This window comes from Plecotus auritus (assembly GCF_963455305.1).
Source record: "Plecotus auritus genome assembly, chromosome: 8".
NCBI classification, from domain to species: Eukaryota; Metazoa; Chordata; class Mammalia; order Chiroptera; family Vespertilionidae; genus Plecotus; species Plecotus auritus.
Window position 1 is genome coordinate 68,100,207 of NC_137782.1, and position 16,309 is coordinate 68,116,515.

A 16,309-nucleotide genomic window follows, 5' to 3' on the forward strand; every position below is an offset into this window, starting at 1 on the left:
AGGAAGGGGAGTTGTTGGGATTGGGGAGAGGCTGGCAGACATTAACCATGATGTCCTGATCCTCCTGATCGTTCTGGGCCCATTACCACAGAGGTTGTGGTTTGGCTTTCCAGGCTGGTTACTGCAGAAGTTTCGGTCAGAGTTCTTTGTCACATACAGTCTGGCCATTGACCACTTGCTCCCGGCAAGATGACAAGATCTTGGTTTTTGTCTTCTTGAAGGAAAGATTTCAATTAAGAGACAAAGTATAGCAAGGTAAGTAAGAATTTATTGGCCACAGCAAAAATATACTTAGGACAGTGAAACAAGGAAGGATATAGAAGTAACAGGAGAGCCTAGGCTGGGCTGCTTTGGCTCCCTGAGAAGTCAGAGAAAAGGGGGCCTTGGAGACAGGTTCAGGGGATTAGCATGTCACTGCCTATTGCTCCACTGGTTGCAAGTGGACCGTAGAGGGAAGAAGGGGGAAAGGGAATGGCATGGGCTGCTTCCCTGTCATTATCTCTCTTTTGCACGTGGAAATCTTAGGGTAGGTCTCAATAGAATATTCATCAGTTTTCCAGTGTGCTTTTTCAGGGCTGTAGTCTCCACTTATTGGTCGGCACCAGCAGGGGTCATTAGACAATGCAGCTGGTCCTGAGGCAGTCACTGTGACACTTGTCTGGTTTTGTTGCTTTTCTGGGCCTGGAGTTGAAAATACAATGTGGAACTCGATGTTATCTTTAGGGAGGAAAAGATCAGGGGGTCCAAACCACATGACCAGTGAAATGCTAGGGGAGGATAGGTTAACCCGGGGGCGAGGTTCTTGCTTTCCCAGTTTTGCCCCTTGCTAGGCATCCAGGGCTTTCTGCCCTGGTGAGTTTCTGTACCTGGCCCATCGTCCTTGCTCTGCTCATGTCTAAGTGCCTGTAACACATTTGTGTATTCAGTCTCTCTGAGGGAAGAGCATGAGCTCTGAGAAGGGCCTCTACTGCTGGAATAGAAGGGGCTGGGCACATACACACTGCCTCCAGCTCTAGGTCTCTTTAGTGGTGCCACCATGAGGCCAGTGGCTAGAGTGTTCTGCTCCAAGTCAGCTCCAAGTCATTGCTTAGCTACTACACCTGCCAAGGTTCTTTTTTCCTTTAAGGCTTGGCTGAAAGCCCAGCTCCTATTGGAAACCTTCTTTGATTAGACCCCTTTCATTTATCAGCCTTCCTAGATTGCCATGGCTTACCCCAAACCCTGCAGTGTAAATCCCCATCTCTTTGCCTGCATTCTAAAAACCTATTGAATACTGTGGACAAAAAAGTGGCCTCATACTAAACTGGAGAAGCTCAGGGGAGGCCTGTGTGGCAGCCTTACAAACTCAGAGACCGAAAGTAACCACACAGGATGGTCTGAAATTAAAACTTTCTAACTAAAATCGAGTTATGGCGTGTAGTCATGCCCTAGGCCGGTATCTTCCTTTACAGAGGTCAATCTTTACCTTAACTGGGCCTGTCTATTGTCTTCTTTATTTATGAAAACACTAGAGGCCTGTGCAAAAGTAGGCCTTCCTTCCCCTAGCTGCTGGCACTGGCTTCTGGCACCCGGACCCGGGCTTCCCTCACAGCCCCAGCTTCATCTGGAAGGACACACGGTCTAATTAGCATATTACACTTTTTTTTATTATAGATACCTTTGGAATGTCAGGGTAATTTGCTTTTTCCAGACCCCTCAGGGCACAATCACTGCACCAGAACAGGAGACCACAGAACCCTTCACTTTTATTGTTAGTGTGTTAATCATGTTAAATATCCTATACTCACCAATGTAGGGAGGCTTTGCTTTCTCCCACCTCCCTAATCTGTCACCAATGGATTTCATATAGCCTCCTGAACTGCTTCTCAGCTTCTCCTTTGATTCTGATGTATAAAATAAGTGGTAGAACTCCCATTTCCCGGAACATTTTCTCAATTCCTTGATATTTTGTCGTCAGTTTGGCTCAAATAAACTCATAAAAATTTTCTACAGGTTTGAACATTTCTTATATGGACAGTACCTTCCTTCTACTTAATGCAGTTTCTGTAAAAAACAACAGCAACAAACACAAAAAATAAACCCCCTCCCCAAACCCACACCTTTTTTTTTTAATCCTCACTGGAGGATATTTTTTCCATTTATTTTTTAGAGAGAGTAGGAGGGAGGGAGGGAGGGGGAGAGAGAGAGAGGGAGGGAGAAACATTGATGTGAGAGACACATCAATTAGTTTCAGTTGATTGCTTCTCACATGGGGCCGGAGATCAAAACTACACCCAGGTAGGTGCCCTTCGACTGGAATAGAACCCGTGACCCTTGGGTTGGAGGGCTGGCGCTCTAACCACTGAGAAAAACCAGCTAGGATCACACCTTTTTATTAAAGTAATATATACATACTGAAAAAGGTACAGATAAGGCAGGGGTGGCAAAAAGGGTAGAAGTGGGGAGAGGAAAATGGGAGGGAATGGGAAAGGTGAAGAAGGGGAGGAAGCCCTGGGTTCTGGTTCTGGGTCCAACTCCTGGCGTCCTTTACCTTCTTGAACCCATAAACTGTGAGGCTGGACCAGGTGATGTCAAATCCTCCCTCTTCCAACGCCCTTGAGTGTCCTTGGCACAGATGGACACTTCAGTGTTTCCTCCTCCTCTTGTGCCTCCTCCCCCACTTGGTGCCATTGCCTTGCCATCTGAATTGCTGATTTCCCAGTAATCAGTGCTATCTTCTATTTAATCAATTCTTTTGTATGTAACATAGGAAGAAAGAAAACTCCTTTCATTATAACAAACAGCTGGAAATCAGCTTCTTGCTGGAGGCCTAGCCAAAGGAATTTGGAAAGAGAGAAACTGGTAATTGCTAAAAGAATTACTCTTTTTTTTTCTATTTGCTATCATGATATCCTTAGAATTGTGAGTCTAGTGATACTCCTTTGCAGGAAACAGAGTGAAGAGTTCAAGGGTAGAAGCTAGAATTCGCTGGATATATCTTGTTTTATTGACTGGAACCATATTACTATTTTATCTATACTAATAAAAGGGTAATGTGCCAAGTAGACCAGGTCGACTGGACATCTGACTTCCTTCTGGACAAAGCCATGGTGGCGGGGGCCAAGGCAGAGGCAGTTAGGGGCTATCAGGCGGGCAGGGGAGCAAGCAGTTGATCAGGCCAGCAGGGGAGGGCAGTTGGGGGCGATCAGGCAGGCAGGCAGGGGCAATCAGGCAGGCAGGCAGAGGCAGTTAAGGGTGATCAGGTAGGCAGCCAGGCAGGCAGGCAAGCAAGCAAGCAAGCAAGCGGTTAGGAGCCAGCAGCCCTGGATTGTGAGAGGGATGTCTGACTGCCGGTTTAGGCCTGATCCCTGCGGACATCCCCTGAGGGATCCCAGATTGGAGAGGGTGCAGACCTGGCTGAGGGACACCCCCTCCCATGTACGAATTTCGTGCACCGGGGCTCTAGTATAACTATATAACAAAATTAAGTAAACATATTTCCTTAAAAATTGAATCAAAATGGAAAAAATAAGGATTCAATTTCATATTGAGTTGATGGCTGAGCTACACAAGGGGAATTACTTAAAACGACTTTAAAGCACAGTAATTTGATTTTTTTATCCCTCGTGCAAAAAGAACTACAAAGAAATCTTAAACAGTATTTAGTAATCACATTGTTGGTAATAATATTGGCGTTTTTATTCTGAAACTAATATCTATATATTTAATGATAAAGCAAAAAAGTAGTGAACATTCTTAAGAAGTTAGATTTTCACTCTGGCCAGGTAGCTCAGTTGGTTAGGGATGGTTTGGATACATCAAGGTTGCAGGTTCAATCCCCAGTCAGGGCACATACAAGAACACAAGAATCAACCACTGAATGCATAAATGAGTGGAACAACAAATTGATCTCTCTCTCTCTCTCTCACTCTGAGATAAAATATTTAAAAAAAAAAACCTTAGATTTTCAGGTAAAAGACAAATATAACATCAAAAAAATTAAGTAAAAACAATGTAACATGCTCTGGCCAGTTTTCTCAATGGTTAGAGCATCAACCTGGGGCTGAAGGGTCTCTCAGGTTTGATTCCCAGTCAGGGGTATACATTAGGGTTGCAGGTTTGATCCCTTGCCCCAATGCATGAGTAGGCAACCAATTGATGTCTCTCTCTCACATTGATGTTTCTCCTTCTCTCTCTCCCCTCCCTCCCACTCTACAAAAATCATTGAAAAAAATATCCTAAGGTGTGGATTAACCAAACCAAACCAAACAACCAACCACCCCAAACTCTGTAACCTTAAAAATGAATAGAAAACATTATTATAAAGTCATAATATAGTTTTCTCTTTTAAAATGTATTTTCTAGTTCTACCCAACAAAAGAACCTGGAAACAATGAACAACACAATAGCAATGAGCACTCCTAGTGGCCTTTAAATACCATTTCTCACTGAAAGGAACAGTTACTGCTTGGAGAAATGGCTGACTCAACATCTAGGCAGGAAGCTTAAAGAGTTGAGGTTGGAAACTCTTGTCATACCACAGAAAAAGGAAGCTATTTAAGACTAGTAGAATCTTGTTTAGGTGACTGAGGAGTCAATCTGGATGGCTTCCACTGGCCAAATGTGGGACAATTTGAATATCAAAGAGAAGAGTGAGCCAAAACCGGTTTGGCTCAGTGGATAGAGCGTCGGCCTGCGGACTGGGGGGTCCCGGGTTCGATTCCGGTCAAGGGCACGTACATTGGTTGCGGGCACATCCCCAGTGGGAAGTGTGCTGGAGGCAGCTGATCGATGTTTCTCTCTCATCGATGTTTCTAGCTCTCTATCCCTCTCCCTTCCTCTCTGTAAAATATCAATAAAATATATTTTAAAAAAAAACAAAAAACAAACAAACAAACAAAAAAAAAGAGAAGAGTGATTCCAGTGGACTGAAATTCATCACAAAATGCATGAGTTCATAATAATACTAAAAAGAAAAGAATTCGTTAGTTGCCTCTGGAGCAGTTGCGACCCACAGGTTGAGAACCGCTAGCAGGGTCGCCTAACACCATCGGAAAACACCGATATTTACATTATGATTCATAACAGTAGCAAAATTACAGTTATGAAGTAGCAACGAAAATAATTTTATGTTGTGGGGGCACCATAACATGAGGAACTGTGTTAAAGGGTCGCGGCATTAGAAAGGTTGAGAACCACTGCTCTAGAGGATGCTAGGAAACCAACTCATTCTGAAAACTGGTCAATGAAAAGAATCAATCTTGCCTTTCTATACAAGTTGTACTTCAGGGTACCAAGGAGTTGATAAAGGAAGGCTCTTCATTATAAGAGAATTACAGTTATTAAGTGCAAAAGAGACAATAGGATTAGATTGTCACAATTTTGCAGCCCCTAATGAAATAATGGCTGTATCATCATTAAGCAATATCACAAATAGCTGCTAAAACCAGTAGGTAAAAAGCTGATGGAGAACTTTATAGTGGCTGAACCAGTCTGATGATCCCTGGGCCAACTAACCAATCTCAAAAAAAGATAACAATGCAAATACATTGTTAATGTTGTTAAATAGGATTTCTCTGTTCTCCTGATGAGATAAATAGTAATAAGTAGCATCACCTATAAACAATTCTTTTAAAGGTAGCAAATATGAATATAGCCCCTAGTTCTAAATATAGGGAACAGAAGAACAGGTTAAACTATAAGGATGAAGTCATCAAAATCTTGAATGTGGCAAATTCTTCAGGACAAACAACATGGTTTCTCCAATAAATATACTGCAAGGGAAAATAGAGGGGGAAACCTATAAGTTAAAAAAGATTTGAGAAACGAAGAAATCAAATGTAATATGTTGACCTTCTTTGGATACTAGCTTGAACAAAACAACTGTAACAAAAGATTGACAATCAGGGAAATTTAAACACTAACTAGTATTTAAAGATATTAGGAAATTATTAATTTTTAGGTGTTATAATGGTTCTGTGGGAGTATTACAAAAAGAGTATCTCTTATGGGTACATATTAAAGTATTTCTGATGAAATTATTATGTCTGGAATTTACTTCAAAATAATCCAGTGAGGCGTGGAAGTGGGGAGGGTAAAGATGAAACAAGAAAGACTATGGCCCTGGCTGGTTTGACTCAGTGGATAGCGCGTCAGCCTGCGGTCTAAAGGGTCCTAGGTTTGATTCTGGTCAAGGGCACATGCCTGGCTTGTGGTCTTGATCCCCAGTAGAGGGTGTGCAGTGCAGGAGGCAGTCGATCAATGATTATCATCATTGATGTTTCTATCTCCCTCTCCCTTCCTCTCAAATCAACAAAAATATACATAAAAAAAAAGAAAGACTATGAACTAGGGTGATCAGAATGTGAGGGTTTATGATATTTGACTTTTGTATGTTTTTGAAGTTTTCCATAATAAAAGGTTAAGAAGCCCACATTTTTCTTTTGTGTCCTAATGGCATGAAACTTCCCTAAGTACCTCACTAAAACCACAGAGCCATAGCACCCACATCATTTCTCTGAACTACCAGCTAGTAACTGCACCAACAGAGAAATAACAATAACAGATATTTGTTAAGCACTTACTATGTACAGAAACAATGCTAATTGCTCTTTTTTAAAAAAATATATTTTTATTCAGAGAGGAAGGGAGGAGAGAAAGATAGAAACATCAATGATGAGAGAGAATCACTGATCGGCTGCCTTCCGCATGCCCCACACTGGGGAATGAGCCTGCAACCCCGGCACGTGCCCTTGACCAGATTCGAACCCGGGACCCTTCAGTCCACAGGCCGACTCTCTTTCCACTGAGCCAAACTGGCCAGGGCTAATTGCTCTTTATATATTCTTTAATTTTTCCCCAAAGCCCATTTAAAATATTTTCTATTAAAACAATATATTTCCATATTTTTATCAGTATAAATACTGTGGGAATCACTCCATAGTATCTAAAGATATTAACATTCCTTTTTGATGGCTGTATAGTGTTCTGTTGTGTGAATCTGTCATAGTTTATTCAACTGAAATTTAGCTTGCCCACTATCACTGAGCTGGTGTAGCCACGATTGGAACCAAGATTCAGCTGACTGCAAAGCTGTATTCTATACTAGTATTTCCCAAACTTTAAGACATATATGGGTCATTTTTAGCTCTTGCTAAAAATGCAGAAAGGGTGGGTGTAGGGTGGGGCCTGAAATTCTGTATTTCTTACAAACTACTAATTATGCTAAAGAAAGGCCAGCCTGGAACACTGGATCTCAACCTTAACTTCACGTTGGAATCACCTGGGGATTATTAAACACTACTGATGCTTGGTCCCACCTGCAGAAATGCCAACTTCATTTGTCTGGGTTGCATGCAGCCTGGCTATCTTTCCCACCCCCCAAAGCTCCCCAAGTGATTACCATATGCAACCTGACATGCAGACTGTCCCAGAAGTCTGCTTGTTTTGAGGAATTCTTACACCACCACTAACCTACTGCTTACCAGCTGGCTCCTAGGCAGGAGTTGATTGCCATCAAGTGACAGCTAATTTAGAGCAACCTGGTGCCACATTACACCCTGCTCCAATTACCTTATCTGGAGTTAGTTCTAATTTCACAGATGATGGCCCACTGTGTGCTGCCACATACTAGTATCTATTAGGCTGAGGAAGAGTATACAAAAAATAAAACAGCTTCTTCTTTCAAGGTGTTTATTACCCATGTGCTTTCCTCCTTGAGGTAAGCCCCAGAAACAGTAAGAAGAATAGAGAGTGCTGGTTTATGGGCCAAAAGCACCCTTTTATTTTTCTGAGACACAGAGACAGTAATCAGATATTAATCAAAATACCATCTTTTTAAACTTCTGAATATGGTTTTAGGCAGATGGCTGAGCGCTCAAGCCTTGAATTTGAGATTCTTCTTAGTGGTTCCGGATACTGCAGGCCTCCTCCGATTCCCACAGGGGGGCCTCTTATCAGGTGACAGCTAGCAGACCAAACACACACTCCACGAGCCCCTCCCCCACGACCACAGGGAAGGGAGTTAGGGCCCAGCAAAACATACCCAGTTCCTTCTCCAAATTTATCAACCATGTAATACATTCCTCCTCCTATGGTGAGGAAGTTTCCTTACTTTGTATCACACAGGCAGTTGCCTCCTTTGGCACGCGCAGCGTCAGCCCCACTGCCTTATGATAGCTGTGCACATAACAGGAACTCAATGGCTCTTTAGGTTTGTCAGGTTGATTTGTTAGCTTTCCAGAACCTTAGCTGCTCTAACTTTTGCAGTGTTCAAAAGAGTTAGGCCACTATGCATACCTTATCCTTCAGTATTGGTAGGTGTTTTGGAGAGATTTTTATTTTTATTGATTTTAGAGAGGGAGGAAGGCAGAGAAAAACATCAATTGCCGGAAGCCAATTCCAGCATGTCAGCAGGGCTGAATCATCTGGGAACAGCTAAAAAGCATCTCCCCCAAACCTGAATAGGATAATCATTTGCTGCCAGACAGCTCAGGGCATCATAAATCTGCATGTTATTGCCTCCTGTTGGCCAAACACCTGAACAGCTGTAGGCTATTCCCCAACCTAACAATGCTTCTGTAAACCCTACCCTTTGAAGCCTTACCCTTTGAAGTGTATGTCTCCATCTTGTCTTAGGACAAATTTGTGTTAATAAATAGCACAGGGTCCTGAGTCAAGGGTAAGTCTTTAGCTCCTTTAACTGAAGCTCCTCTGACCCCCAATGCCTTTCCAAACTATCTTTTGTCTTTGGACTCCTTCTTAATCTACGTGCAGCTCCTTTCTCCAGATTGCTGAACCCTTTGTAATGCTGGAACAAGAACCCCAGCAATCAATGTAAGAAATACATTATCAGTTGCCAACGTATTTACTAGTAACCCAACCTGGATGGAACTGCAACGTAGGTATGTGCCCTGACCAGGAATTAAACCGGTGATCTTCCAGTGCATGGGACGATGCTCCAACCGAGCCACATCGGCCAGGACCCATGTATTTTTTACAAATTATTATATTTGTTCGGAGTTTATAGTTAAGGTCTCACTTATTTAGCTTTTTAAAAAAATATATGATTTTAGAGAGAGAAAAGAAGGGAAGAGAAACATCGATTTGTTGTTCCACTTATTTATGCATTCATTGGTTGATTCTTGTATGTGCCTTGACTGGGATGGAACCCACAACTTTGGCATATCAGGATGATACTTTAACCAACTGAACTACCAAGCCAGGGCCATTTGAACTTTTTAATTTCAAATTTAAAATATTTCAGACAGGGACAATTTGACTTTTCTTTGATTCACTCAATCAAAAGTATTCATTAAAGCCCTAGCTGGTTTGGCTCAGTGGAAAGAGCGTTGGCCTGCGGACCAAAAGGGGCATGTACCTTGGTTGCAGGATCCTCCCCAGCCTGGATCCTGGTCAAGGCATGTGCTGGAGGTAACCAATCAATGTATTTCTCTCACATAGATATTTCTCCCTGTCTTTCCCTTTCTCTTCCACTCTCTCTAAGAAATCAATGGAAAAATATCCTTGGGTGAGGATTAAAATAAGTAAATAAATACATTCATTAAGAACACTATGGGAGACCTCTGGGCACAGTGACAAACCAGTGATACAGGGTCCTTGCCTCATGGAATTGCAGTCTAGAGGAGAGAGGGGCAAATGAGAGGGAAGAATCAAGTTACGCGGGGCAATAGCAATGGTAATACTATTAAGAGAACTAAGGAAAGAGGAACTGCTTAAAGGAAAAGAGGACAAACCTGTTTTCAGAAAGCAGATGCTTTTACAAAATGTTTATTTGGAAGTGAAATATTAGCTATCAAGCTTTCAAAATTGAAAGAATTATATTTTATTTTTTAAAAATATATTTTATTGATTTCTTACAGAGAGGAAGGGAGAGGGATAGAGAGAAACATCAATCAGCTGCCTCCTGCACACCTCCCACTGGGGATATGCCCACAACCAAAGTACATGCCCTTGACCGGAATCACCTGGGACCTCTCAGTCCACAGGCCGACGCTCTATCCACTGAGCCAAACTGGTCAGGGCAAGAATTATATCTTCATTGCTGTTAATATAACAGAGATGCAAGTGATTTTTATACCCAGAGATGAATTTTGTGCAGTGTCTGAGGAACAAATTCTGTGAAAAAAAGGGTTCCGTGGTCAATTACATTTGGAAGATAGCTACATACCTGTTTCCTCTTGGAGATTCAGCATGGCCTTCAGCATATTAAAAGCTTTAAGAAATTGCTCTAGCCCTAGCTGGTTTGGCTTAGTGGATAGAGCGTTGGCCTGCAGCCTGAAGGGTCCCGGGGTTTGATTCCCATCAAGGGCACATGCCCTGATTGCTGGCTCGATCCCCAGTAGGGGGCGTGCAGGAGGCAGCCAATCAATGATTCATTGATGTTTCTCTGTCCCTTCCTCTCTGAAATCAATAAAAATATACTAAAAAAATTGCTCTAAACTTTATCTCATATTTCCCAAGCTTATTTGAGCACACATTGCTTTTCTAACAATTATTAAAGTGCAAAACTATTAGTGGTTACCTAGTAATAGTATTCAAGTCAGGGATATTTAGTCAAAGATAGGCTTTGTTCTTGAAAACTAAGAGAAAATTTCAGTCCTTTCAATACTTGGGAAGGAATAGCATTTTCCATATCTAGGAAACTCTGAGGTCTAAACTCATTGTTATTTCATCTTGAATTTTCTTTCATTGTTCTTCTGAGACAAGTTGAACCTTATTTGGGAAAGGAGGCAATAGTACTTTTATATTGCCTGTGAGCTCTGGTGAGGCCATCAGAAAGCCACATGCTAGTTACACACACCAACATCTCTATCCTTCTTCAGAAGTGAACTCTGGGCCAGGGGCCAGGTATTGGAAGAATGTTTATAGAGGCCTGAGAACTTCATATCCTTCATTTCTTTGCCCTTTGGGAGACACAGTAGGCAAGGTTTTCCCAAATTCCCACCAATACACTTAGGGAAAAAAGGCCTTGTGTTTGAAAGGGGCCTGAGCTACACCCTTCATTTTCCTGGCACCAATGGAACCCAATGAAAGGAGAATTTGGTTAGTTCCTTTGAAGCACAATGCTTACCATGACCCCAGTGCTTTTTATTTTGGTTGTACAGCAGAAAATAAGCCTCTCCCCAAGGGTAAATAATTGAGAGAAGTGATAAAGAATTAATAATAATGCTCTCCTTAAAAGATAAACTATTATGCTTGGCCGGTGTGCTCAGTGGTCAAACGTTGACCCATGCACCAAGAGGATTCCTGGTCAGGGCACATGCCTGGGGTTTGGGCTTGATCCAGTATGTGAAGAGGCAGCTGATCAATGTTTCTCATTGATGCTTCTATCTCTCTCTCACCCTCCCTTCCTCTCTCTAAAAATCAATGAAAACTTATTAAAAAAAAAAACTACTATAATACCCACAGAAAAGGAAACCTCTTAATTACTACTTTCATTTAGAGGCTTTGAAAAAAAACACACACCTTAGTCATGAGTTTACTTTGCTCCAAGGCAAATCTTCAATTTCTCTTGTAAAAAAAGTTTTATTTAAGCATAATACACATACAAGAAAACTGTACAAATCAAGTGAACATCTTAATGAAATACTACAAAGCAAACATACCCATGTAACCACCCCCATACCAAAGAAACTAAACATTACCAACGTCTATAAACGTACCTGCTATCCTCTCATCAGTACTTTCTCCCTTTTCCCCAAGAGCAACCATTATCCTGACTTCTAATATCATTTATTTATTTTTATTTTTAGTTATTTATTTTTAATTTTTAAAAATATATTTTATTGATTTTAGAGAAGGAAGAGGGAGAGAGAGATAGAAACATCAATGATGAGAGAGAATCATCGATCGGCTGCCTCCTGGACGGCCCCCCACTGGGGACCGAAGCCCGCAACTCAGGCATGTGCCCCTGGCCAGAATCGAACCTGGGACCCTTAAGTTCACAGGCTGACGCTCCATCCACCGAGCCAAACCAGCTAGGGCTATTTTTATTATTTAAATATATTTTTTATTGATTTCAGAGAGGGATAGAAACATTGATGATGAGAATCATTGCAATATCATTTACGAATATTGGCCTTCATATAAATGGAATCATAGGATACATTCTTTTGTGTCTGTCTTCTTTTGCTCAATTTATTTGCATTGAGAAAAAACTTTATTTTTTTTAATGTTTATTTTTTATTGATTTCATAGGGGAAGGGAGAGGGAGAGAGAGAAACATCAATGATGAGAATCATTAATAGGGTGCCTCTTGCATGCTCCACATTGGGGATTGAACCCGAAACCTGGGCTTCCTGAGGAACTGGAATTTCTAGAGTTAGGAAACTGGGGTTCCAGTTATTCCTACAGTGAGGGGAGCAAGTTTGCAGTGAATAAGGTAATTCTACTCAACCAGCAAGAGAAAAGCTCATCTTTCTTGTTCAGTCTGCTACTAGCAGTCATTACGGGAAAATAAGGGCTATCAACCAAGGGCCATTAAAATCTCCCAGGGGAGGTACTTATGAAATAATTAGCAAGCAAGATAACCCCACAGTCCTGTTAAACTTGACGGAGTGAGGGAATGCCTTGAAAGTGGAGAGGGGGGCAAGATCATAATAGGCTTGTGTAACGTCTGCGAGGAGTGCTTGGAAGGGCCTTTGGTAGATGTGAGAGGTCGGGAACTCAGGACTGGAGGTGACCATGTTCTCGCCCCCAAAAGAGAAGGCAATAAGATGTTAAAAAAACACCCTCTCCCCCAGGCTCCAAGGCGGCCCCCAAATCTTTCTATGTCCCCTAGTGCACTACACAGAAAGGGGGACCAGACTCTGCTTAAAAAGGACATCCATACTTCCCGGTTCCCACATTCTCTCCACTACAGGAGAATGGCAAAGGATTTATAACCCACCTCTTTCTTCCAGTTGTCATAGAGACCAACCCCAGTCCTATCATTCCTTCTGGTACCGGGAACATTTCTCCATCGCAGGCGGAATGAAGGGGGTTTAGCCCAAACACGCCAGTGGCGGTGATGGGGGATGAGGGTGGTAGTGAAAAATAGCGTAGAGGGGCTGGAGTCCTACACGGCAGCGGAGGAACCAGGCGAGGGACAAAGGCTAAAGTCAGCCGCAGTTCCAGCCCTTCCGTCTGCCAACAGACGCTGCGGGGCACTGCCTGGCTTGGGAGCGCGCGGCGGCATCCCGGGAGAATTCTGGGTTCCCGGGGCGCCCACCTCTCCACCCGGGGTGGGGGCCACTCCACCCACGCGTCCATAGGGCGGCGCCGCCATCACTCCCCTGTCAGGCACACCGCCTTTTCCTCCTCCGCCGATCCCGGACCCCCTCCCCCGTTCTCCTGCACCGCCCCCGTCCTGAGAGTCTTTCATTGGACGAACTTGCAGTCAGTCCGCCTCGAGTCAGGGAGCCGATTGGACACGAGACCTTCGGGCTGCCCCCAGCCTGCTGGGATTGGCTTGCTGCGCGTTGTCGCAACGGAAGAGGCGGCCGGCCGAGGGTGCGCCTCTGCTCCGGCTGGACTCGCCGAGGAGGCAACTAGGGGTCCGGCGCTGGGGGGCTGGCTTGGGCGGCAGCAGTGGCTGCTGCGGATGGGAGCGGGCCGGCTGCGTGCGCCCATGGAGCGCCACGGCAGGGCCGCCGCTACCTGCGCCTCGTCGACCCGGGAACCGGCGCCCGAGGAGCCAGATGGGCGGGGGCAGGAGCCGCTGCGGCGTCGGGCGAACAGCAAGTCGGCCCCCGCGGCCGGGACCTCGGCCTCGGCCTCGGCGGAGGGAGCAAGGCGGGACCGACACAGCTCCTACAGCGGCGCTACCTCGGTTTCCCGCCAGCGCCTGGAAAGCTTGAAGAAGAAGCGGCCGCGTAAGTGCCCGGCGGGGCGCCCTCGCGGCTCGCCCTGCCCCCTTCCGGCACGGCCGCCGTTTTTCCCGCGCGGTCGCGCGGGGACAGTGCCCCCGCACGGTGGTCCCAGGCTGGTGCGTGGGCAGATGGCGGGTTGGAGGCCTGGGGGCCTCGCAAACGCCGGGGCTTCGGGGTTCGGCCCTCGGGCGCGGTACTTGCTTGTCGGAGTCGAGGGCTCTTTCCCAGACCCTTCCTCCCTCTTAGTTCCTTGGGCATTCTTTGACCGAGAGTCGTATGATTTTATCTTGGAGAAGGCTTCTTTTGACTCATTTCCACTGCCTCCCCTCCCCCCAAATCCTTTGGATCCCCAATGTCTGTCTGCTGTGGATTTCCAAAGAGCTGCTCTCCAAGACGTTAAATCTTTTTTGTCTGGAAATTTCGCGCTTAATGGAAAATGCTTAATTGACCCTTGAGTTGCTGCAAGGCTAAAACTGGATTCCGTGTTCTGTGTAATAAGGTTTGGCTGTTCCCCCCCGCCCCCCCCCCCCCGTGAGAATTCGGGTCATCTTTCACCCAGTTATCTCTTCTCTGTTCTTTACAGCTATTTGCCGATATTCACAGTTCAGGACTGGAGCATTCTGGGGATTAAGGCTTTTTTTGTTTTGAGGGATTCTAATCTTCCTGAAGCTCGCCTTTGGGAGTTGCACACGCTCTTCCCAGAGAATCGTTTTCTCCATTTTATTCTTAGTTTCTTTTCCCTGTGTTCAGATCCAGCCCAAATATTTTCTCCCCATTATACGACTTCAATTCAGGCCATCTGTCTAGCACCATTGATACAGTTGAAAGTATCCACTGTCCTGATACTCTAATATGAGCATTACAATATAGTAGCATTTTACATATGGTTAGACTTTTTTCTTACTGTTGTAGCCAAATTCTTATTTCAGGAAATCAGCTTGTTTTAAACGCAGATTATGGCAGTGAAAGTGGCAGGATGAGTGAGGTTTTTATTGGATGGTCTTGTGCCTTGGTCCAACCACCCAGTTTTTTTACTTTCAACTTAATATGATTTGGATGATTAAATGTAGCCCTATTTTGCTATGAAGAGTTTGGGCGAGTTTTCAGTTATTTTGTCTTTTCCTATCCTCTTAAAGAGATTTGGAAAACATCTGCTCTCAACCTATACCATTTTTAGAGTCAATTTACCTGGTTTGTGTTTTGAGGAACACCTGATTTTTAAGCAGTGTGAAACATTCGATCCTTAATGGTTTTGTGTATCATTGGATATGGATGCAAATTCCAGAGATCCAGCAAATAAGAATCATAGCCATATAGCTAGCTGTTTGTGGCCATTGGCCACAAGGATTCTAAATAAGTATTTTTTGAGTGTTGCATGGGTCAGGCACTCTAAAAACTATTTTTTTTTAAAAAATATATTTTATTGATTTTTTACAGAGAGGAAGGGAGAGGGATAGAGAGTTAGAAACATCGATGAGAGAGAAACATCGATCAGCTGCCTTCTGCACACTCCGTTCTGGGGATGTGCCCGCAACCAAGGTACATGCCCTTGACCGGAATCGAACCCGGGACCCTTCAGTCCTCAGGCCGACGCTCTCTCCACTGAGCCAAACCGGTCAGGGCTAAAAACTATTTCTTAATTAAAAAAATTTTCAGACACTCTTCTGAGAGTTTTAATAACTCAGTAGCCCTTACAACTCTGAGGTAGGTGGTAGTATTCCATTTTACAGATGAGAAAACTGGGGCCCAATTATCTGGTGTCAAATGGCTAGTGAACAGAACTCTAAACTCAGGTATTTTAGCTTCATAGCATCTTTTCTTGACCTCCATGATCTACAGATTGTTCATGTTCTAGTAGCTATTTCTTCATTACTCTAAGAACAAGCACAATCATGATCTTTTGTGTTCAGGGTTTTCTTACTTGAGGTGAAAATTTCTAGTTATAGCGTACTTCCAAATTTTGAGCATAAAAAATGACCAGGGGAATTAAAAATGCAGATTCCTTGGGTTCACTTTTCTTTTTTTGAATCCATATCTGGAGAGGGTTCTAAGAAGCTCCTCCTATCATTCAGAACCAGGTCACTCAAAGACCACTCTGAAAAACAATGGTTTAGTAGACAGTATTGGGGGTGGGGTAGCATTATATAAGGTGGTTTTGAAACTTCTTTTAGGAACTAAGACAAATATTCATGTTGTAGGATTTATTATTTTTGTTGTCTACCGTTTGGTGCCGTCAGGTAGAGACCTGCTGAAGAAATAAAGTATTGTTCTTCCTCCCATTTGCTCCTTCTGTACTATGCCAGGATGCATCTGTTAGAGGGAGTGGCAGTGTGTCAGACTGCTGAACCCTCCAAGAATATACAGTTGATTCTGGAACAACACGGGCTTGAACTGCATGGGTCCACTTACATGAGGATTTTTTTTCAATAAATACTTGTAGTACTGTTTTCCATCTGCAG

The 16,309-nt window shown here is 43.7% G+C and overlaps 1 protein-coding gene and 1 long non-coding RNA gene across 2 annotated transcripts in view; one reads left to right on the forward strand and one right to left on the reverse strand.

Moving 5' to 3' along the window:
• Positions 1-248: 248 nt before the first annotated feature.
• LOC308257159 lies at positions 249-13,312 on the reverse strand. The gene is made up of 2 exons (XR_013961528.1): positions 12,890-13,312; positions 249-681 (listed from the first exon to the last, which is right to left on the reverse strand). It is a non-coding gene; the product is annotated as an uncharacterized lncRNA (long non-coding RNA).
• A 184-nt stretch (positions 13,313-13,496) lies between these two features.
• PANK2 (pantothenate kinase 2) overlaps positions 13,497-16,309 on the forward strand; it is a 41,060-nt gene continuing 38,247 nt past the window's right edge. Inside the window, exon 1 of the mRNA XM_080686221.1 lies at positions 13,497-13,853. Within this exon, the coding sequence (XP_080542347.1) occupies positions 13,583-13,853 (271 nt within the window). The 5' untranslated portion in view covers positions 13,497-13,582. The remainder of the gene's footprint in view (positions 13,854-16,309) is intronic.